This window comes from Ascidiella aspersa, chromosome 2 (genome assembly GCF_963924565.1).
Source record: "Ascidiella aspersa chromosome 2, kaAscAspe10.2, whole genome shotgun sequence".
NCBI classification, from domain to species: Eukaryota; Metazoa; Chordata; class Ascidiacea; order Phlebobranchia; family Ascidiidae; genus Ascidiella; species Ascidiella aspersa.
Window position 1 is genome coordinate 735,007 of NC_139448.1, and position 25,338 is coordinate 760,344.

Sequence of the window (25,338 nt, forward strand, 5' to 3'; positions counted from 1 at the left end):
CCACTTGGTATCGTGTGTCGGCTCCGATATTATCGGACGAATACTGATTCTGCCGCTTGGCTTCAGTTGTTAATTGTTATCATTGTTTTTTGCAAATTTATCATTTTTGCTAGTTTATGTTTAGAAAAGGGTTAAGCCATAAGTAATTAGAACTTGTATATAACCCTAACCCTAACACACAATGCTTACTGTTTGTTTAGATAATGTAAATAATATATTGTTTCAACTTGTGTATTTAAAAATGGCTGAAGAAAACACAACCAACATCACTTGTGAAGTAAGTTGAATTTGTTTTAAATCTTAGTTTCTTTATCAATGTAATTGGAAACTTATAAATCAACCTAACTAAGCAAGATATCGCTTTTTTAGCCTCAAATAGTCACATCTTTCACGCGTGCAGAACATAATTATATCCTTTATTTTTCTTACATACCTTTGCTCAGAAAAATATGAATAAAATGTTGGAATTAAAATTTATTTTACTACGTGGTATGAAATGTTTAAATTATATTAGGCTAAACATTTATATTAAAATTATATTTTTTTCTAATTACAAATATTTTAAATATTTTATGTAGAACTTTATTGCTGGCGATCAACAAATCGAACACCAAGATGCTAGAATCGAACATCAGACTGTTGCAGGAATGCACGAACAGAGAGCACAAATAAACCGTCAGAACGTAGAAGATCTACAACAACAACGAGCTGTTATCCAACGTCAAGATGTGAGTGGGCTGCAACATCAGCATGCGATGATACAACATCAGGCAGTAGAAGGACTACAACAGCAACATGCGATGATACAACATCAGGCAGTAGAAGGACTACAACAGCAACATGCGATGATACAACATCAGGCAGTAGAAGGACTACAACAACAGGCCAGTATCCAGCACCAGACGGTACATCAGCAACTAAGCATTCAACAGAATGTTACAGTTGTAGTACAACAATCTGCTATTCAAGGGGAAACCCCTCTCAGTATTGGACCATCAACTTCTCAACAAGGTATTTCAGATAAAATAAATATTAGGAAATTTGTTAACAAAAGTGCGATTTAAATATTAAAGTTTTTCTACCTTAAATTAAGTGGTCTATTTTCCAGCACACTATTAGGATGTTGCTCCTAACCAGAATCCTGAATAATTGTTGTTGTTTACTTATAAATGCACTTTTAAAGCACCAAAGTTTTTATTGTTTTAATTCATATAGTCACTATTGTGATAGGAATGACTTGGAACTGATAGTGTTTTCATTCTCAAGCATCATATAAACTATATAAATGTTACAGTGGTGGTGCCACAATCTGCTATCCAAGGTGAAGCACCTCTATGTCATCAACTTCTCGGGCCATCAAATTCTCAACAAGGGGAAACCCCTCTAAGTGTTGGTCCATTATCTTCCCAACAAGGTATTTTAGATAAAATAAATATTAGGAAATTTGTTGGCACATCTCTACTAAATCTTGTGCGTACAGAGCCAAAAAATTGAGGTGACCGGGTGTACTCAAGTTTAAAAAGTGCACTTCGCTACTTTAACATATGGGAAAATTAGTGACCAGCGCTGGTTTAGAATTCTACCACAATCCTTAAATCAACGCACAATATTTGGGTTAAGGTGCGGGCTAGAGTTTGAGTGTGGGTGGGTGTTACGTGCTTAATTAGCACTACAAAATTATCACCGGTTGCTAATTACGCCGACTGTAAATTCTAACATTCATTATTAATTTTGCGCCTTTGTTCTTAAATGTAGGGCTAGGAATTAGGTTTTCGCATTTCGAGACATGTATAATTGTATATTAACGTAATATTCTTGTGCGCTGTGGCGTTCGCCGTTAATTGGATTTTGGACATGTTTTTTCCTGTCTCCAAACATTTCTGCAAATCTCACGATTATTTATCGCTTGTTTTCCGGCGCGGTTTAACTTCTCACTAAAAGGTCCGCCCAATGTTATCTTTCCACGAAACGGCCGCCCTGTAAGGCAGGCCTGGGGTTTCCGGGAGCGCGTCGGTTCCCGTGAAAAGGAGTTTTGTTTTAGCGTATATTACGAGCGGCTCACCGCCTACAGCGGAGAGAGACGTCTGGGTGTAGCCTTGTGAAATTAGCGAGTAAAACTTTAAGTTTCATTATGCTCTGTCTGTCGCCTTTGTAAGTAATTGTGTGTGTCTAAGTGTCATTATTGTTTGTGGTGTGGTAATATTCTACTCTTGCAACCAATACATCTGTACATTGGGTTTTCTTGTTGTGGTCTTTAATATAAGTTCTCTTTGGTAGGTTATCTAATGCCCGAAAATAAGAACTCACAGCGACTTTACAGGAGGCCTAGGTAATTTTCTAGAATTACTAGTAAAGTCGTAACAGTGGGCCAAGTATTATTATATTTACTTAATATTAATACTTGACCCACCCTAACCCAAACGCTAACCCGCACCCTAACCCAAATAATGTGCGTTGTGTTAGGATTCTATAGACCAGTGCTCAGCAACCGGTGTGCCGCGACGTTCACAAATGGTTTTATCTCTGTTTGTGTGCCGCAAGTGGAAAAGGTTGCGCACTGTTCTAGACCAGTGTCAATTTGTTGCAAAACTGCGTCTTAAAGATTAAAGTTTTTCTACCTTAAATTGACTTGGTATATTTTCCAGCACACTTTTAGGATGTTGCTCTTAACCAGAAACTTGAAGTTTACTGATAAATGCACTCAGGGGCGTATCCAGAAATTCAAAATGGGGGGGTTCCGAATTTTCAACTTAGAGAATTCCCCGTTGTTTTTTCGTCTGACGTTACTGACGTCATAAAATAGCGATGGTAATGTTGTCATAAACAAGAAAACAAATCATCCGAAAGAGCCAATTAACGTCAAGCAAAAGCGAAAATTAGACGCAAAGCGAACAAGTGCGTTGTCGACAATCCTGCCAGGCGCCAACTGCGAAACCGCTTAGTGTGCAATCGTTAACTTCAGGCGAAAAACTAAACCAAGACCATGAAATATGTGTGATTGATTTTGGTAGATCCAAGTACGGGACTAGGCTATATTACAAGCACGTCTGTCGCCACGTGCAATACTAAACGGAGATCGTTTTTCCCAGATGTTTTTCGGTTAGCGCGACATATAAAACTACTTCGAAGAAACGGCACAACTTTAATAGTTAGTAAATTTAGTTCAGCGTTTGATAACCGTTTTAAGACTGGGCGCACCTGGCGAGCGAAGCGCGCGCGATTTTTATTTGGTATAACGGCATTTCTTTTAAATTACCGTCTAACTCAAATGTTTTCAGAGAGAAAAGGCGGAAACCGGTTGATTTATATTATTAATTGTCGAACACACACTTGCTGAATAGCCAACTCGAACGAATAACGAAAGGCGAAAGAGAAAAATTATCAAGCGTTTACGGTCGACCAAACAAAAGACGAAAAACGGCGTTTTGCGTTTGATTTTGGTTTTGCATTAGCTTGAGACGCGTGGCCCAATTACATTTAAAACACGCAGCTTCGGACGGTGAGTAAAACTCTGACGAAAACGACAAAATACGATAATGTCACTTACGAAAGGGGGGGGGGGGGGGGGGGGGTTAGGTCCGAACCCCCAAACCCCCCCTTGGATACGCAACTGAATGCACTTTTAAAGCACCAAAGTTTTTATTGTTTTAATTCATATATTCACTATTGTGATAGTAATGACTTGGAAGTGATAGTCTTTTCATTCTCAAGCATCATATAAACTATATAAATGTTACAGTGGTGGTGCCACAATCTGCTATCCAAGGTGAAGCACTTCTATGTCATCAACTTCTCGGGCCATCCACTTATCAACGAGGGGAAACACCTCTAAGGGTTGGGCCATCCACTTCTCAACAAGGGGAAACACCTCTAAGGGTTGGGCCATCCACTTCTCAACAAGGGGAAACCCCTCTAAGTATTGGACCATCAACTCCCCAACAAGGTATTTTAGATAAAATAAATATTACGAAATTTGTTTCCAAAATTGCGTTTTAAAAATTAAATTTTTTCTACCTTAAATTGAGTGGTCTATTTTCCAGCACACTATTAGGATGTTGCGCCTAACCAGAAACCTGAATAATTGTTATTGTTTACTGATAAATGCACTTAAAAAGCACCAAAGTTTATGTTGTTTTAATCCATATAGTCACCATTGTAACAGTAATGACTGAACTGCTAGTCTTTATTTTTTCCAATATCATATTAACTAAAATATTTTACCTTTGTTAATTCTTAAACAACGTTAAACTTTGCAAATTTCCGCTAAACATAATAGAACAAAAAATATCAGGAAGGTAAAAAAATTGATTATGGTGCAAATTTGTTTTTATTAAAGAATCTACCAATTTACTTCATAGAGGCTTAGCGAAATAAGTCTGTCTGAATGTTTTAGTTGGTAAGAAATAGATTAACGTTTTATTTCAATACAGAGAACTAATTTTTCCATGATAAAGTAGTAACAAGTAGTTTCAGGCTTCTATACGTTCATACCTTTATCATAATTTTAGAGCAAAATGATTTTCAATTTAGTTGCAACATGCTTTTGCCACGGTCTGCATTAGACAAGTAGCAAAGTGACATTTTGTCAACCCCATTAATTGTTTGATTTCGCTGAAACACAAAACATTATACAATGTTATCAATTGGTTGCAAGGTGGAAATATGTTTTTCAACCTTTTTTAAACTGTCCTTTGTACAGTGTACCTCATATTTAAACATTGACATAACGTTATTGTAAAGCATTAGGGATTAGTTTAAAAGTATTTCAAAATTTTGTGCAACTTTTGAAAGTTTTTTGGTGTTGAGCAAGATGTTACTGTTGCATTTATGATGTTATTTTAACAAACTATGTCACGTCTAAATACAAATAGTGTTTGTACAGATTTCTATACTGTTTAAAAGTGCTACGTTTTTAAGGTTTACGACAGTGGTTCACGAAATGTGGTGCACGTCGCACAAGTTGAACGTTAAGGCTTTTCAGTGAGTGTGCGGCTTTAAGCTCTTATGCCGAGTTTACAAAAGTTAACGCAAGTGTAATTTAATAGGAATAGTGGGGGTTTTGTCATTAGCCACATTAAATCGGAATGTAATCTAAAATTTGCGGTTTGTGTTGAGGGCAATATTTTTCTTTTCTTTTTTGGCTTATTTACATTAAGTAAATTTTGAAGACTGGTTAGTATTGGAACCAGGCCACTAGTTGGTAGGCAGACAAAAAAGACTGAGAAACTATATTTAAATACTCCAACTACGTAGTTATATATCATATAATAATTGTAGAAATCAAGCTTTGCAGTACAATTTTCGCACGGTACAAATCAAAACAGTAGAGAAATCGGTGCAGGTTTTCTGTAAGGCGGAAAAGGAAATTATTTAGCGCTCAATACTTCATAGACAAACAAAAAAGGTTACGAAATAAAACATACCAAAGTTTGATGTCTGGGGTGTATAGCGTCTTCAGTAATGATGCTGGTGATGGCTGCACCAAGCCTCGCAAAACAAAAGCTTTATATAGCAACTAAATTGGCCCCAAAGGCTAGAAGCTAATTGCATTCTTTGCGTGAGAGGCGCGCACTACCACGCCTAATTAAGTGAGTGTGCTTATGCGATGCGTCGCACCATTATGCGCGCGCAAAAACGAGAAATGGAGCAATAGAGAAAGGCAAAAAACTAAGATTGACGAACCCATTAATTTACTTTGTCAAAGTTAGACAAGCCATAAAAATTAACCACTTTGGTGCTACTATAGCTGGAGTCCAAAATTATGTATTGTCATCTGGTTTGTCTGGGGCCGAAGCGATATACTAATAATAGGATCTTGTTTCAAAAAAAGTATTTCCATGGTTAAACCATTTTGCTAGCTCCTTTCATGTTGCTTTAAGTATTTTGCTGGAGTCTTGGCTAATTCCACCAATGCTAATTTTACAGTGATAAAAAGCATTGTACAATACAGTATTTGATTGAAATGTGAGCATTTTTTTAATAAGCCTTTAACAGGGTAACCTACTCCATCACTAGGAGATATTTGTAGCTTAGAAGATATAATCTGCTTTGATGTCAAACAGCTCTACACATAGTTGCATTTCTGCTTTTAAGTTTACACAGTATGTCATGGAATACAGATCTACACATAACAAAATATCTGCAAAGTTTTGTACATTGTCTCATTGTAACTACTTCTTTTTCTAGAACTTTATACAATCTGTTGAATAGAATTATTTAAGCCAATGTGTTATTGTATGTCTGTACAATAGTTGTATGAGAAGCTGCAAAAGTCAGTGTATTAACGCATTTTAAAGTTTGGTCACTTTTTATTTTATTACAAGAGGCTTAAATTTGAAACTTAACCAATTACTAATTGTAAAATACCAAGAACCACTATAGAAAGTCCAAATACTATGTTGTCTAAAGATTATTTTGCCAACATAAAAATTGAAAAAAACTGCAGAGAGCTTCGGAAAACTCTTTGGAAGTCATAAAACTTCAAATGCAGTTTTCATATAGAAGAAATGCCACATAGTTGTTTAAGCATCATTTTTAAAACCACCACCCTAATAAATGTGGAAATAGCATTTTACTACAGGCTTCTGCTGCAAAATAAAGCCTCCAGTTAGATAAAAGCACTCAAGCGGAACCAAAAAAGTACCTATTTCCACCTAGTGGTCAAATATTTCAAAACGTCATGTCTTTGTAACCGCTCATCACAGAACGCTCAAATTTGCTGCAATCTTATTTTTTCTTTGAGGTTTTTAATTGTTTAAAATATAAAAAAAATCTGAGAACATGGGTGGACAAATTTTAAAAAACTTTAAATTAAAGATGGAATGACCCAAAATAATTTAAGGCCTTGCATACATGCACCTCTCCTTGGGTTATAAAAGCCTATAATTAAAGCATTGTAAATAAAGATATTGCTGGGCTGATTATACTTATTGTGTGTTACCTCTCACAGTTGATTAATGTTTTTTTGCAGCTATAATATACCTTTCTTCGAGGGAATTACTTTACCAAAAGCTAATGATAATACTTTGTTCTTATTGCATCCAATAAGATAAGTTTATGTTTAAGGCAACTAAAGCTATAGGTGGTAATAATTTGTTCAACCGATGACGTTGATGTCTGCTAAGAGATAAAACTCGAACATCAACCCAAATAAACATATATTATTTTTTTCCCAAGGGCAAGAATTCAAAATTTATTGAATCGATTGTTTTGCTTGTTTAACCTATTTCGCAAATAAACTTTATTTTAGATTCCACCTCCGGCGATATTTCACTTGAAACCATAAAGGAAGATCTCAAGAGACCACAGCAAGAAGTTGTTTCGCTCGGGCTAAACTACAAGCAGGAAAACTTTCCCTGTGTCCATCCAGTTCTAAGGACAGAGGAAACCTTTTATCAAGGTGGAGCCGGTAAAACTGAAAAATATGAGCCTTCCACAGAACAAAGGTATGTCGGTTATGGCTCAAAGGAGATCAGTTATAAGCGATGGCATGGTAGTGTAGTACCTAATCGCTTCACAGCTTTAGTTGGGGCTCCTGGTTCTGGGAAATCTACCATTGCCAGACGACTGTCAAACACCTCGTCCATAATCTGGATTCTCCTGTTGTGCATGAACATGCACTATGGGTCAGAAAAAGTAACTTTAAGGCAGGTTGTGGTTGATCATGCGTACCCATGGTTAAGCGAAAGAAAACGAAACGCCATATTTGCAGCAATGACCAAGTCCCCAGAAAAATTTGGGATCATACTTGATGGTTACGATCAAGCAACTTGGTCACTTGATAATGTAAAGCCTAGAAATGCGTCATATGATACTCCCATGTTAGTTGAAAAGATAGTCGCAAATTTATGCACCGGAAAATTCTTTCCTGGCATTTCTATAGTTTTGACTTCCAGACCACATTCTATAGTCACCCTTCAAAAATTACTTCGCCCCAAGGAAATTGTTTTGGTACATGAGCTTACACCAGACAACATGAAAAAACTTTTCTTTGCATTTGCTAAAAATGAAGCCCAGAGAATATGGGAAAGCTTTACCAAACTTGCACCCATGTTACTTGAGCTTTGTCTTACCCCAATCATGCTTCAATTGATCCTTTTGGCTGCATTAGGCACAGATAATCTCACCGAACTTTGTAACATCACTCAGATTTTCACAGTTTTACTCGAAAACTTGAGACGCTCAGAACATGCCAAGGGTCATGACATCAACCTAATCAAAGTCAAACTTACCAAAATTGCTTACAACGCTACAAAGAATTCAACTGTCATTATGACCTTTCCACAAATGGCTGAGCAAGGTTTAAGTGATGTCATAGTCCAGGATATTATAATCGCAGTACCTGGGTATTCTCACTTTAACCAGAAACTTTTCGACGGGGACAAAAAGTTTTATTTTTCGCATCAGTTACTGCAAGAATTCTTCACAGCCCTCCATATGAGCCAGAACATGGGTTTGGACGATTTTAGTCAGCTTGTCGAGCAACTGGTCGCTAGTCCCCACTGGGCGATGGTGAGAAGATTCCAATGTGGGCTTCTACTCGGAGATAACTTCACGGTTCCAGAATCCGATGAATCCTCCAGTGATGCAGAATCCGATGAATCCTCCAGTGATGCAGAATCCGATAAAAGAAAAAAGAAAAAAAGAAGTATGTACACTATTTCTAACCGTGATTTCTTAGATTATATTTTGGTTTGGTGACATGAGCAAGTACACGGTGTAGTACAAACTACTTCGCTAGTATGAAATGTATTGCATCGATATGTAAGGCGCTTTTTTGCCTAAAAAATAAGTAATTTATACCTAATAGATTAAAATTCTGACGTAAAAATAATTAATTTTGACAAAACTTTAACCTAGTAGCGTATCCAGGGGGGAGGGGGTTGAAAACGCCGTTTTTCGTCTCCTGTTTGGTGGACTGTAAACACAGGATGTTTTTCTCTTTCGCCTTTTGTTATTTGTTCAGGTTTAGTATTCGACGATTGACAACGCAAAGCCAAACCGTCTTACTTATCGTCAAAAACGTTGAGTTAGGCGCAGCTAGTGCTGTTCGCGCTAATATCTGGTGTTGGTGTAACATTGGCATTTAATGATTGTTACCGCAAAATTATTCTCTATAACCATATCCTAAGACCACGTGTTTAGTGTATAATTGACACAACTTATTTTTCTATTATTTTACGGACTTTGGCAAACAGCTCGGCGCAGATATTGCGCTAATCGTGGCATAATAACACCCAGGAAAAACGATCTTCATTTAGTATTGCAGGTGGTGAAAGACGTGCTTGCAATTTAGTGCTAGTCCAGCATATGAAACCTGGGAAACTGCGCTGCTGATAGTCGAAACATAATTCTACCAAAATCAATCACACATATTTTACCGTCTTGGTTTAGTTTTTCGCCTGAAGTTAACGATCGCACACTGAGCGGTTTCGACGCACGTGTTCGCTTTGGGCCTAAGGTTCGCTTTTGCTTTGCTGAACGTTAATTGGCTGTTTCTGATTATTTTTTCATGACGTTATAACAAATCACTAACGTTACTCATTAACGATAGACGGGAAATAGAGGAGTTCCTTAAGATTTAAACAATGCTTTGTTGTATAAAAGTACCGCATTAGTGTTCATCGTTGATATTTTTGACTTTTCAAGAAGAAAACAAATATTAAAATGCCGAAAAAAACCAGACGTTGGGTATTTTAGAAAATTGTTGAGCAAACAGTTCGGTTAAAATACATTGTAAAAATTATTACAAAAAAAATAAAAAAAACATCATTTCAATACAGAAGCTATCTTCATGATGAAAATGTATGCGATTTGCAAACCTTTACTTTTATGTCGTGGTGCAATGTGTCACCAAATCGAGTGTTATAATTAATAACAATAAATATCCCTTCCTAATTAAATCCTGTGTATTAGAATCGAAAACGACTTTATTCTTGAATAAATATTTCTTGAATTTCTAGTTGTTAAACTCCTAATTTTTGCAATCTACCTCAGTTAACAATTTGTGCTTGCCATGTAACCTGGTGTTCAATATTAATCATGTTACCGAATGTTTCCAGGTTTGCCTGCGAAGTTCTTCAACAGATTTCTTGCGATATTCCGGCGAAAAACAAAGCAATTAAAGGGTTAGTCTTAACTATTTTATCTCTATTTGCTTCGGTTCGTTAGGTTGGGAATTTAAACGAAATTTGTTTCATTATTTTTTGAAATTACTTTGTGGTTATGAATCTATTTTTACAAAACTATTACACTACACAATCTTGCTGACTATAGCTTGTACAAATAGATATCAGAAATATATTTCTTGCTCAACTCTGTAAAGCTTAAACGTGAAAAAAAAATATTGAAATAAATATTACATCCCGGGTTTTAATGGCAAACCGAAATAGTCGCTTAATTATTAATTTTAGAAAACTGCATGCGGTGAGATTCGAACTCACGACCTCACGACCTCGGCCTAACGGGACCGCCACTTTACCAACCGGGCTAAGTTTTCCTTTTTATCAATAATGCCCTTAGTTACGCCCATGCTACAAAATATGCAAAAGTTAGGTTAAATTTGAAAATCAATTCTTGGTGCTTAAAGCTTCTGTTTGGTTTGTCATGTAAGCATAATTTGATGGATCCTGGGAAGCTGTTTGAAAAATATATTCATGTAAGGTGGTCATATGTGAAAAGTGTGATGTTATGTTTTACCCAGGAACGTCAGAACCATCAACTAGTTCATCGACGCACTTGGCAACTCCGCAACCACTTGATGGCGCACCATCCACACTACAAGTATTGCAGTTGATGTTTACAAACAAAAATATATTATAACAAATAAATTTTAGTAGCATTTTGTACTGTTTTGCTTAAGTAGTGCAATTTTTTGTTTAAAAGTTTTATATAAATTAATTTAGCTAACTAATTAGTGAAAATGAAAGAAATTGTTTTGGATGTTTGGAATAGTTTTAGTATTTTTGTGATTTATTGAAATGGAATTCTTTCAGGCATCTGTGTGTGAGGAGAAGATACAGAGAAGCTCCTTGCTGCTCGATCAACATTCAAGCGTGGCTCCAAGAGAAGCGCAATCAACTTCAAGCTACGGGTTTGCTATCACCACCAACCTGTTTATTGCCACAAGTTTTGTGTAACGCTAAACATATTTAGAATTTGGTCGTGCCAGAATATTTCACCTCGACTAAGACATGGCCCATTTATCCATAGAAATCATAGTTGTTCAGGTCTTATTTAATTGGATTAATCGCTTTCATCAGGAGTCTGTAACCTAAGCCCAATGAAAACAACGTTGCGACAAATGTATTGATTGCGGCCAGCAGTGTTTTTTTAAGGTGTTTTGGGGGACCGAAACGGTCAAATTTCTCCAGCGGTTTCCAAAATTTTGGACTTGCAACTGTTTGGTATTTAAATGAAACACTTGCGGTCTCATAAAACTACTTTGCCGTCACCCAAACCAAACCTTAAAAAAAACCTGTAAGCCCTTGTGTGGATATGTAGCAACACTTTATCATGGTTCTTTGGTAAAACTAATTACTAATAAACTACTTGACGTGAAAGTTTATTTGTTTGTAGCCAGTTGGGACCCGGGAGCTTCCACCCACAGCAAGCCCAGTCGCAGTTGGCACAGGATTCCTCTGCAGTACAACCGACTGCTGTACAAGCATCTTCTGTACGAGCGACACATCAACAAACTGACCAACAGGTTGCTATTTTCTTTCTATAATTTGGTGTGATTGATATCAGTAGCAGTTTAGTTTGATCGCATATGAATACAATGGGATAAATATAGCCTACTGGTTGGCATCTGGGAACGTTTTGTAGCTAGACGCCATCGGGGTCGCATCACACCCAGTGTTCTAAACAAGATAATTTAAAATGACTAAATCCCAGTCAAGTCATTAGCAAGCAACTAAAGTCCAATTCAAGTCTTTCTTAACAAATAACAAGTATAAGTCGTTAGTTACCCAACCCCAGTCAAATTTAAGCCACAACATTGTCATTTTAGAACAAATGTTAAACTTGAGTTCTGAGCAACATTTCGCATAACAAATATCGAAAACCAAACTCATCGTAAGTTAAGATTTCTACAATGGACGAAAATAAACCAGTATTCAAATTAAAGCACTAAATATCAGTTGTGTGAGACAACATCATTTACACTCCAGCGCTGTCATCGTCACTGTGACTATGACGTCACCAGTAACACCCCTTCAAACCCCAGGTAACCTCACACTTTGCGCCCATGCTTCTGCTTGATACGCATTTATAATTATAAGAGTTGTTCTGTTTGTTCACCAGCTATGTGTGTATGTAGGTTGCCAAGCAACAAGCAGCTGCACCACCTGTCAATCAACCAAACCAACTCTATGTCGACCAAAGCAGAACGGACAAAACAAATAAAGGTAAGCGACCATTTGATGAACTTACACCTGGCAATGATTCAGATTATCCTTCATTTGGAAATCATTAAATGCTCAGCATCAGGGGCGGATCTAGAGGGGGGCGATATGGCCATGGCCCCCCCCCAAAAAAAACTAAAAACTATGTACATTTTTTTTACTTAATAGGCAGCTTATTTTCGCGGTTCCCTAGGTAGTATGGCCTATTTTCGCCAAAATAAACCATATTTTCAAGCTTTGTAGTGGTGTACGACCTTATGGCGCCATATAATGAATATTTCAAAAAAATGGTAAAATTCGTTTCGCGCACTCGCGCAAAGCGGCGTTTTTCAGATTTGCAGAGACGGCTTAAGTGACCGTAGAGACCTCGACTATATAATAACTAACTTGTATCCAAGTACAATTAAAAGCTTTTTTGTTGTTAATGCAAATCTGTATCAGAACCAGCCTGCCAATATAATTCATCCGGCCCGCCGCCTCTTTGACAAATTAGACACGAGTCTATTTTAAATACTTTTTGACTATTTTAAGTGTGTAAATGCGAAAAATGTTCGCGCTTCGCGCTAATGATCTTTGTACATCCAGTGTGTTTACGTTTTGATGCTCTTTTTGAACTAGATCAGCGCTTCTTTACTGTTGCGCCGTGGAAAGCTGCCAAGTGCGTCGCGGAAAAACGAAAAACGTATTCAAACATAATCGACAAATATTTTTTAACCATTTTTTTTAAATGTAACAAAAACAAGAAATTTAAAAGAAATACCGGTGTACCAAAAAAATCGCGCGCGCTTCGCTCGCCAGGTCTGCCCCAAATGGTTAACAAACACTAAAATAGATTAACTATAAAATTTATCGCGTTTTCTCAAAGTAGTTTTATTACACTTTTTAATAGTAGTAGGGGGTGACGACGTGTGGACTCGAGTTTTAAACCAAGTATACGCTTTTTTAGCGAATTTGCGCCAAGACTTTACTGCCTCTTTAAAAGTAATTATAAACACGTTAAAGTGCAAAAAAATCCGAGGCCCACCTGATTCACAATTGTTATAAAGTTGTAATAACACCAAATCTCATTTAACATATGTTGTGCGGCCCGCAGAGACCTTTCTGAGTTTGCTTTTGGCCCGCGACTACTACACAAAGGTTGCCGACCCTTGTGTAAAGATTTGAATAAACTATCCAATGTTAGGATTAACTCTGCATAGAGTTTTGATCATTTCAGCAACCTTATTTGGCAAAAACCAACTACAGTAACTTAAAAATTGAGAGAAGTGTCATGAAAGAACCACAGCTGACCGCAGCAGACAACGCTATGGTTTTATTGCGACGTGGCCTCGGCGCTTTTTCGGTGGCATGTGCGGTTGTCCTCGCCTTTTCGGGAAAAAGCAAGATGTGTAGACAATAGACATGGTAGCGTCTTTCAGCGATATTCTTCATACCGGGTCAAACTAGGAAACCGGCCCACTGTAGAGGCTAAACTTATTACTTTTTCGTGCTTTCAAAAGGTCTGTTTTTCGCGTTATTTTGCAGGAGTTAGTTTATTCGGCCAGCCGATGTTATTTTTACCTGAATTATGACGTCACGCAATGGTATACTTTTGTGACGTCATATCTGAAAAAATTGTGACGTCATATCTGAAAAAAATTCATGGCCCTCCCCAAAGTGAAATCCTAGATCCGCGCCTGCTCAGCATCTAATTAAGCTTGATGGGCGACTTAAAAGTGTGAAAAGTGAAAGTTTGTCAACAAAAAAACTTACATGTTTGTAAAATATGTTTTCCTGATATATTTCCAGGCAAGGCTGAGATGTTCTACAAACGCACTTTAAAGCAATTCAAGCGAAAGCCCGAAGGTAAGTTTACAACATTTATTTTACTTTGTGCTATATTTTCACTGGACATATATATTCAAACAAGTAAAACACACGTGAGCATATTAGGCGCTACAAGCTTTAGCCGTGAACGCGATTAAAGAAACACATTAAGTAGATGGCGGTAAAAATATAAAATCATCAATCTATGGATAACCTAGCATTAAATAAATATCTTCGTGTAAAAATGACTTCGTTAGAAACAAGTTCTTCTCCGGGTTGATCTACTCACGTAAACTTTTTACTATTAGTTCTATTAGTACGATTTTGAAAGTTAGTTGTCCAACAACATAAAACATGCCGCCTACATGGCAGAAATATTACAATATCTTACACAAGTACTATCTCTTTTATTTATTGTGATTTTTTGGCGGTCTGTGAACATATTTTTATTTAATCAGTTCGTCTAAAAAATTTGAAAACTTCTGCTTTAAACAACCATTGTTAGAACAATTCACACTTGTGACGTCACAGTGCCAATTGCTGGTTCAACCTACAATGTTATTTTTGTTGCTTTTTTAATATTTGTTAAAAACTGTGTTTAGATATTGGAATGATTGTTGATTTGCAAGAATGCAATGAAGCAGTGATCCAGTCTTTCGCAAAGCACTTCCCTGTGAAGGCTTATTTTAGCGGCCTAACCATCGGTACAAGTTCATGCCACGCTTTGGGGCGGATGCTCCAGCATGTCGACAAAACAATCGAGGTGTTGGATCTGTGGAACTGCCAACTGACAAGTCAAGGTTGCGAACACATTTGCGAAGGAATCGGGAAAATGACTCACAAGGTAAAGTGCTTTCATGTAATTATCAGCATGTTGTCTCGTTTAATTTATTTATAGATAATTTGTATTTGTTACATTATTGATATAAAGATTTCAATGCCATACCCTGGCTAACAGTTACTTGTAGCGTGGTTCCCATATAAGGGAGCATGTTAAAACAGAATCGCGCCCCCCCCCCCCTGTTTTTAAAGGTACAGAATAAATATGAAATTAATTACCGGGACAACTTATTAGTTTACTTCAGGGGCCACAAACATGTTAAACGATTGGTTTACGAATGTTAGTTTGTAGCGTTTTTTCGAAAACATTAAAACTGTATTACAAAGACTAAACAGGAATTGCGCTTTAAGCAAAAACGCATTGATCTATTAAATTATATTTTTATGGAGTTGAAATCCTTATGACGCTTTGGCCTAAGACAGTGGTTCTCAAACTGGGGTCCGCGGTCCTTTTGGGGGCCGCAAGACAATTTCCTGGGACCGCGAAGCACCTAACAAAAAATCAACACGACGCTCCTGAAGAAGAATTATTTTGTTTAATTAACTTTTCAGGCAGCTTACTTTTCCAAACCAAGTTGATTATTAGTTGTCCATTGACGTCATTGCACGCTTCAAGTTAAATTGTCCATTGTGACGTCATAGTGTTGCGTTGTGCTAATAAGAATTACGTTTTTACAGCTTGCTGCGCTGACACTGTGGGCTGTATACGGTCACGGTTTTAAGACTGTTCGTGATTGCTTCACTCAAATAAATGATTCGTTAGAGGTTAACATAGCCGAGCTGATAGCAAAGAAGCAAGTGCACCCGTCCCATTGTTACCATTAAAAAAACGTGTTATTTTGTGTTAATTTGTGTACATTTTTAAAATTTGTAATTTTATTTTTATGGCGAATATTAATATTGAATATTAATATAATTATTTTTTTTTCAAAATTTAAAAATACAAGCCATTCTTAAGACGGTGGTAACTTTTTAAATACGGTGGTTTGTAAGAGGTAGGTTAGTCGCTTAACAAGTGTGTTCAGCAAATTTCTATCTCTTGGGTTGGCGTTTACTTCGCGATTTGTTGTTAAAATTATAACATTTCATCTACTTGCATACAGTTATCTATTAAATATATTTTCACCAATATTTTAATATATATATATATACATATTAGGCTAGAATAGGTATATGGACATTGGACACATTAGGTAATGGGTGTTTTTATTAATATTTGCACAAAATAATTATTGTTATATTTAGACAGTTATCGTTTCTACACAACTTAACCATTTGAATTAGGTTTATTGAAAATAGTACTGCATATTATAGAGCAGGGGTCGGCAACCTTTTTCTAGTCGCGGGCCAAAACCAAACTCAGAAAGATCTTTGCGGACCGCACAAAATGTTAACTGAGAATTGTGTGATTGAAATGTTAGAACAACTGTGAATCAGGCGGGCCCCGGATATTTTTTGCGCTTAAAAACGTGTTTAATTACATTTAAGTGGCAGTAAAGTGTTGGCGCAAAGCGAGAAAAAAGCGTTTGTTTGGTTTAAAATTCGAGTCCACATCATCCATACTACTAATATTAGTAGTATCGTCATCCATACTACTAATGAAAAGTCTAATAAAGCTACTTTGAGAAACGCGACAACCTTAATAGTTAATCTAGCTCAGCGTTTTTTGAGCTTTTAAGTTAGGGCAGACCTGATGAGCAAAGTAAGCGCGATTGTTTTTTGGTAAACCGACATTTGTTTTAAATTTGTTGCAAGTTTTTGTTACATTGCCGAAAATAAAAAAATGATAAAAAATATATGTCCATTATTTTAAATACGTCTTCCGTTTGTCCGCGACGCACTTGGCAGCCTTCCACGGCGCAACGGCAAAGAAGCCCTGATCTAGTTCAAAAGACAGCATCAAAACATAAACAAACCGGGCGTAGAAAATAAAGCACATTGAAATTTTCCGCACTTGCATAGTTAAAATGGTCAAAAAGTATGTGAAATGGACTGGTGTCTAGTTTGTCAAAGAGGCGGCGGGCCGGATGAATTACATCGGCGGGCCGTAGGTTGCCGACCCCTGTTATAGAGTATCCTTAGAGATGTGGTCACAACATATCGCCACAAATTTATGATGACAATCAACAAAATCCGATAATTGGTGCCTGGGAGTTCACGGTTAACATGGATTAAACTTCGCTGGGTTTCCGCCATTTTGTACTTGACGCGCATCATGTGCTTCATGTAGATCATAAGTTCCCAACGTGGGCGGTACCGAGTTACAAGGGGGTGTTTTTTTTTTCTCGTTTGGGGGGGCGCCGAACACGCATAAGGTGGCGTTACATAAAAGTACTTTCCACAAAACTTTACAAAAAGTTCCCATATAAACAGTAACAAACAGCACTGTAATACTGTATGTAACATTTGAGCTTAAATGGCAAATTTCGTTCTAAGAACTTGTAGAAGTTCCCCCCCCCCCTCTCTCATTCTTAACTTCTGACGTAACAATGTAAGGGTATTGTTCTTATGTAAGGTTGTTGTTGCGCTTAACCGTTTTATACGCGGGAAAATGTTTGTATAGTTAAAACAGGGGTCGGCAATGTAATTCATTCGACCACCGCCTCTTTGACAAACTAGACACAGTCCATTTTAAATATGCAAGTGCGAAAAATTTCAATGTGCTTTATTTTCTACCTCCGGTTTGTTTACGTTTTGATGCTGTCATATATCAGCGCTTCTTTACCGTTGCGCCGTGGAAGGCTGCCAAGTGCGTCGCGGACAAACGGAAAACGTATTCAAAAATGTTATGCATATATACATATATTTTTTAACATTTTTTTATTTTTTATTTTCGGCAATGTAACAAAAACTTTAAAGAAATTTAAAAGAAATTGCGGTACCAAAAAAAATCACGCACACTTTGCTCGCCAGGTGCGCCCGGACTTAAAAAGGTTAACAAACACTCAACTAGATAAACTATAAAGGTTGTCGCATTTCCTCAAAGTAGTTTTATTACACTAACATTAGTAGTATGGATGATGTGGACTCGAATTTTAAACCAAACAAACGCTTTTTTCTCGCTTTGCGCCAACACTTTACTGCCACTTAAATGTAATTAAACACGTTTTTAAGCGCAAAAAATATCCGAGGCCCGGCTGATTCACAGTTGTTCTAACATTTCAATCACACAATTCTCAGTTAACATTTTGTGTTTTGCCCGCGACTATAAAAGGTTGCCGACCCCTGATTTAAATCTTGGTGCAGAAAGTTGAATTTTTCGTGATAATAACATAACCTTGTGAAATAACGCCGGTCGTTCCGGTTCAGCTCCGGTTCGACCATCGTTATTTCAAAACCGGTTCATAAAGTTCCGGTTCGAATCCAATATAAGTTGCGTTAAATCTAAAAATGTGGGTCAATAAATGTAGGGAATAATCTTTGAATTGTAAGTCATTTAATCTAAGTTACGTGACTTATTAAAAAACAGCAACTCAATATTGAAATATCTAAAAAATAAAAAATAAACCTTTTATTTAATCAATATTTATATTTTTTTCATAAAATTTCGAACATGGCCCGTTCAGCTCCTTAAAATCTTATAAAAAAAAATATTGTTGTATGTAAATTTTATGTCCTCTTGTCCTGTTACCTACATGCCTTATTTTTTAAGTTACGCCATTAATTTAATTCAATTTATACACATGCTCACGTAAATTCCTATAGTGAATGCATGTTAGTCAACCTAAAAACTGTAAAGCAAGATGGGGGGGGGGGCGATATGAAACAATATGGAGCGCAAGGGGCACTAGTGTAAAAAAGGTTTGGAAAAGCGATTCGAATTTTGCTTGAAATAACGCCATTGATAGTGTAATTTGACTGAAATTTTAATTGTAGCATTCTTGAATCACCGCGGAGCAACATGCGAAAGTATGCATAGCGCTTTAGTGCTCAACTGCTCATTGAACTTAATTAAAACGGATAAAAGTTCGCTCGTGACGCGAAAAAAGTATAGTTCTCTAGGGTTGTTCATGAGCAAAAATTTACACTCGCCAGTCTGGGTAGCGGCTATCAATCAGCACTCGCCCGCCTGGCCAAATACCACTCGCCAAATTTGTTGGCAAGCCGTCTGCAAATTTCCGTCCTAGCGCGATCATTTCTTGGGTTATCGTTAACCTGTCTTGTGGTTTCTATACGTAAACATTAGTTTTCATAAAAGTCTGTTCGTTTATTTCCAAGCATGGATAAACAAATTAATGACCCATAAAGCAGTTTACGCTTAAAACAATGTAAACATTTGGAACACAATACACGGCTTTTTTAGTAATTTTAATAAAAATGTCAAAGCCATAATATTCGATAAAATCAACATTTCGCAATTTACAGACGTTTCAGCAATAACTCATGCCATCATCAGTGTAAAAATCAAGTGAAGATAAAAGCAATAAAACATCGATGTAAAGAGTGTAAACAATTCCTTAAATATATTTTTTTTTACAATCTTTAGTGAAAAAATAACACTGACAATATTTACAAGCTGATATGAGAGCTACACGAGCTAATGAGAGCACTTTTCATTTCAACATTTGTCAATTGTAGCTTGGTAACAATCACTGTCCTTGTCGTATTCATCCGAGCTGCAATCAGCGTCAACGACGACAGATCTTGATGGCGATTCTTTTTGTGTTACTTTTCTGCGGCGTTTAGCTCCATTTAGCCACACGTTAATGGCTGGTTGTGGGTCGAATTGTGTAACATCAGTGGAGCATATTTGCACCACCGTCAAGTCCCCATTACTAAAATAGATTATAGTTTAGATTGACGCTGACACCGTCTGCATAATTGCATCTTTAGCAGCTGCAATTTTTCTGCCACGCTAACACAATATATTCCAGCGCTTACGAGCAATGTGGAATACTGTGTGCAGATCATTTGCACTTCTCCAAATACTGCAAAATATGACAAATAATCAAACTTAAAACTGTAGTTATTCCATAACCAGTTACTTCGAATTTCTTCTTTGTCGAACGAAGGCCATCTTGGGAAGCTTGCAATCGCTGTGGCTGATACGAAGCTGTCAGTTCCAACAGAAAATCTTTTTAGTAGCGCATAAATTACTTTTTCCACACAAAATTTTTGCTGACTTGTTCAGTTATATGGCTGAACCGCAAATAATGACAAAATAATTGTAAATTTACAACTAAACCATTTATAAAGTTAACCATATGCACCAGAGGTTGTGTGCTGCGTGACGCCCATAGTGGGTCGTTTCTATTTTCCAAGGGCGTCCGCAATGGTTTCGTTTCTTATCTAAACATAATTGCGATATAAAATATTTACAGACAGTTATTTTTTAAGCTTTGGCTTGGCTGACCGTTATGAACTTAAGAGATCGCAACAACATTCTTCCGTAGACTGATTGCTAATTCTCGGCTGTAGCACAAGTATGCGATAAAATACCGCATTGTTCAGTGGGACGTTTCGGTCCCTCAAGACATCTTAAAAAACACTGCTTACAAATAATATTATGAGACAACTTATTGTTACCGAACAACTGCAGTAATTGCGTATAATTTTCGAATACAAACAATTAAATAAATACAAAAAAGTTAAATTTTTTTATCGCTGGGTACATCACAAGTCCAATAAACTTCTTCAAAGGCGTCAACGACTGGGTTAAACATTTTTTTTAATTAACAACGTTTAGGTTAAAAAATAAACCTCAACTATTTACCACTGCAGCAATGGCGATGTTTTTAAAACGGGACAAAGAGTCATTATTACGAGTTCAAACGTGAGCGCGGTTTACATTCTGCTTAAAATATCGATACCGCAATAAAACGTGCCGCGCACCAACATTTGTGTTTTCTTTAACATGCACACCTCTGCAGTAAATCAAACATTGCTATGTTTTGCTACTTTACCTTAAATTTTCGGCCAAAATTACTTGAAATTTGTTTGGGTATAAACTGAAGAGATTTTTTGTCGAAATAAAAGTAAAAATATTTTTTGGCTTGCTTGCGAACATATACACCCTCACCCATAAGTGGTTAAACATTAATTTAAACTACTTTTTAGCCGGGGAAAAACTTAAGTTTATAACTACTCCATTATTAAAAATATTTGGTAATTGATTCAAATATCTAATACATATGCGGGTAATAATTTAAACTGTACCTTCCCTGATGCACCTTGAAACAAACAATAAAACTTTTTGCTGTGTTTTTGGTACTTGTATATTTTCGTCCAAAATTACTTGAGATTTTGTTTCGCTTTTTGTTCAAAATAATTTATTTCAACGAAACATTGAATGGAAATCTTTAAATTCACGGCGTTATGTTTCTATGAATTAGTTGAAGGAGCTTAACCTCGGCCACAACCAAATCCAAAACGCCGGAGTGAAAAGTTTGTCGGAGATTGTTCACAAGTTGGAGGTGTTGTGGTTGGAGGGTTGTGGCATCACAGACATCAGTCCACTCACCGACGCCATCAAGAACAAAGATTGCAAAGTAGGTTGTTTTTAAAGTTGATTCTCGATAAGCAGTCAGAGGTACAGTAGCCAAACAAGCAAGTTCGTGAAATTTAATAGAAATGTTCCATTTAAATTTTGCAAAAAGTAAAAATAAAATGTTTTTTTTTTCGGTTCTCTTAGGTGCACATACACCTATTAGTTATTAAACATTAAACAACTTTATTAGCCGAGTTTGGACAGTGTAATTGAAGTACCTCATAAAATTTCAGGACAAATAATAGGAACAGCCCTTGACAGAAAGTAACAACAGTTTGAAGCAGCAGTTTGTAACAAATAGAGAGGAAAAATAAATTGACGTGAATCAACTTTTGTTGGTGTAGTTTGGACTTTGCACCGATATTTTGCAGCCCAGAGTAAATAGACATTGATATTCATTCTACGTCTAACTATTATTTGAAAAAGTAAATTAAAAACAAAGTTCACAAAAACATGTAGGCCGACTTGCTCAATTAAAATTAAAAAGGCCGCGAAATAAGCAAAATGTTTTGCAGTAAATATGTTTAATATGCCTATTTCTTGGAAACTTGCGGTCTAAATATTTAATTCGGTAAACTTTACCCTTGATTTTATGCGGGAGAATCCTTACAAACAGTAGATCGTAAATAACTTGTACTTAAACACCGACCCTCAATTAAAACTAAGTCTTCAAGCACCTACTAATTTATTTTCACTTTTAAAAATGTTACAAACATTTAAAAAAAGGACAGTGTCGATTGTAGCTTGGTCACAATCACTGTCCTTGTCGTATTCATCCGAGCTGCAATCAGCGTCAACGACCACAGATCTTGATGGCGATTCTTTTTGTGTTACTTTTCTGCGGCGTTTAGCTCCATTTAGCCACACGTTAATGGCTGGTTGTGGGTCGAATTGTGTAAGATTAGTGGAGCACATTTGCACCACCGTCAAGTCGTTCATCGTGTCAGTGGCTAGACCAGTGCTTCTCCAAGTTTTTTTCATATTCCTCCCTTAAAGACTCAAACACCGTTAATTCCTCCCCGACAAAAATCAAAAAAGGAATATTCACAATATTTCAGTTATGCACGAAATTCTCCGCATTTTGCAAATGTCAAGCAATCAATATATAGTGGGAAATAGAAGAAGTGTTTGCTTAAACAGTGTGAAACAGACACCTGGTGCTACTAGACTTTACTTACTGTGACGAAACAATATAGATATTGTAAACCAGACAGACTCCTTATGGCGTCACAGTTAAAGCAGCATTTAGTCTTCACGTATACTTTAATTTAAGGCTTATAGTTTTCCTCCCGAAAATTTTCAATTCCCCCAAAGTGAGCCAAGTGGCTCCTTTTGAGAACCACTGGGCTAGACGGTTCCTCAAACAAGTTTTCGTCAATTTCATGTTGCTGAATCCACGCTCGTTTTAGGAAGAACTAGCCGCAAACAAAGCAGTGAATCAATAAGAACAAAAATGTTGCTGTAATCGTCACCAAATGAACTACCAACCTCATCCCTTCGCGACCGATTCCTTGAATCTAAATAAAATACTGCAATTACTAAAATAGATTATAATTTTAGATTGACGCTGATACCGTCTGCATAAATGCATCTTTAGCAGCTGTCATTTTTCTGCCACGCTAACACAATATATTCCAGCGCTTACGAGCAATGTGGAATACTGTGTGCAGATCATTTGCACTTCTTTATCTCCAAATACTGCAAAATATGACAAATAATCAAACTTAAAACTGTAGTTATTCCATAACCAGTTACTTTTAATTCTTCTTTGTCAAACGAAGGCCATCTTGGGAAGCTTGCAATCGCTGTGGCTGATACGAAGCTGTCAGTTCCAACAGAAAATCTTTTTAGTAGCGCATAAATTACTTTTTCCACACAAAATTTTTGCTGACTTGTTCAGTTATATGGCTGAACCGCAAATAATGACAAAATAATTGTAAATTTATAACTAAACCATTTACAAAGTTAACCATATGCACCAGAGGTTGTGTGCTGCGTGACGCCCATAGTGGGTCGTTTCTATTTTCCAAGGGCGTCCGCAATGGTTTCGTTTCGTATCTAAACATAATTGCGATATAAAATATTTACAGACAGTTATTTTTTAAGCTTTGGCTTGGCTGACCGTTATGAACTTAAGAGATCGCAACAACATTCTTACGTAGACTAATTGCTAATTCTCGGCTGTAGCACAAGTATGCGATAAAATACCGCATTGTTCAGTGGGACGTTTCGGTCCCTCAAAACATCTTAAAAAACACTGCTTACAAATAATATTATGGGACATTTGCAATTGAACTTATTGTTACCAAAAAACTGCAGTAATTGCGTATAATTTTCGAATACAAACAATTAAATAAATACAAAAAAGTTAATTTTTTTATCGCTGGGTACATCACAAGTCCAATAAACTTTTCAAAGGCAACGACTGGGTTAAACATTTTTTTTAATTAACAACGTTTAGGTTAAAAAATAAACCTCATAACTATTTACCACTGCAGCAATGGCGATGTTTTTAAAACGGGACAAAGAGTCATTATTACGAGTTCAAACGAGACCGCGGTTTACATTCTGCTTAAAATATCGATACCGCAATAAAACGTGCCGCGCACCAACATTTGTGTTTTCTTTAACATGCACACCTCTGCAGTAAATCAAACATTGCTATGTTTTGCTACTCTACCTTCAATTTTCGGCCAAAATTACTTGAAATTTGTTTCGTTATAAACTTAAGAGAATTTGTTTTTTTTTGGAATAAAAGTAAAAATATTTTTTTGGCTTGCTTGCGAACATATAACACCCTCACCCATTAGTGATTAAACATTAATTTGAACTACGTTTTAGTCGTGGAAATAGCTTAAGTTTATAACTACTGCATTATTAAAAACATTTGGTAATTAATTCAAATATCTAATACATATGCGGGTAATAATTTAAACTGTACCTTGCCTGACGTCACCTTAAGTCAAACAATAAAACTTTTTGCGGTATTTTGCCACTTGTATATTTTCGTCCAAAATTACTTGAGATTTTGTTTCGCTCTTTGTACAAAATAATTTATTTCAACGAAACATTGAATGGAAATCTTTAAACTCACGACGTTATGTTTCTTTGAATTAGTTGAAGAAGCTTTACCTCATCGGCAACCAAATCCAAAACGCCGGAGTGAAAAGTTTGTCGGAGATTGTTCACAATGTGGAGGAGTTGCGGTTGAACAAATGTGGCATCACAGACATCAGTCCACTCACCGGCGCCATCAAGAACAAAGATTGCCAAGTAGGTGTTTTTTAAAGAATCGAGAAGCTGTCAGAGGTACAGTAGCCAAACAAGCAAGTTCGTGAAATTTAATAGAACTGTTCCTTTTAAAATTTAGCAAAAAGTAAAAATAAAATGTGTTTTTTGTAGGTTATCTTAGGTGCACATACACCCATTAGTTATTAAACATTATTTTAAACAACTTTATTAGCCGAGTTAATAGCTTATTCCATAATAATATTTGTTAATTTATTCAAAGATTAAATCCATTTTTTGCTACAGTTGCCGAACAAGCAAATTTTGAAAATTTAACAAAAATAATAAATTTATAATTTGGCATGATTATATTGTTAATTTTTATCAAAGATTGTATATAGTCGTGTTTTGCTACTGCACCTTTGCGTGGGTAGTGATTTTAAACTGTACCTACACCTATGTCACATTAAATCAAACATTGAAACGTTTTGCTACTTTACCTTTCCAACGAAATTTCTTAAAATTTTGTTTTGTTTTATTTTTTTAATGTCACAATTTTGATTTTAGCTACTG

General features: G+C 36.4%; 1 protein-coding gene across 1 annotated transcript; it reads left to right on the forward strand.

Annotated features, from left to right (window-relative positions):
* Positions 1 to 100: 100 nt before the first annotated feature.
* Positions 101 to 11,679, forward strand: LOC146162972 (uncharacterized). The gene is made up of 8 exons (XM_083382768.1): positions 101 to 277; positions 579 to 1,011; positions 1,295 to 1,414; positions 3,740 to 3,943; positions 7,250 to 8,647; positions 10,062 to 10,127; positions 10,703 to 10,782; positions 10,995 to 11,679. Exons 1-8 carry the CDS (start codon positions 182 to 184, stop codon positions 11,136 to 11,138), a joined length of 2,541 nt encoding a protein of 846 aa, XP_083238894.1. The 5' UTR covers positions 101 to 181; the 3' UTR covers positions 11,139 to 11,679.
* The last annotated feature ends 13,659 nt before the right edge of the window (positions 11,680 to 25,338 follow it).

What these genes read in the sequence shown, in the direction of transcription:
- LOC146162972 (XM_083382768.1), top strand. Translation starts at nt 182, where the DNA reads ATGCTTACTGTTTGTTTAGATAATGTAAATAATATATTGTTTCAACTT. An exon ending in CAACCAACATCACTTGTGAA is followed by an intron (nt 278 to 578) that starts GTAAGTTGAATT and finishes TATTTTATGTAG; the next exon opens with AACTTTATTGCTGGCGATCA. An exon ending in TCCATTATCTTCCCAACAAG is followed by an intron (nt 1,415 to 3,739) that starts GTATTTTAGATA and finishes TAAATGTTACAG; the next exon opens with TGGTGGTGCCACAATCTGCT.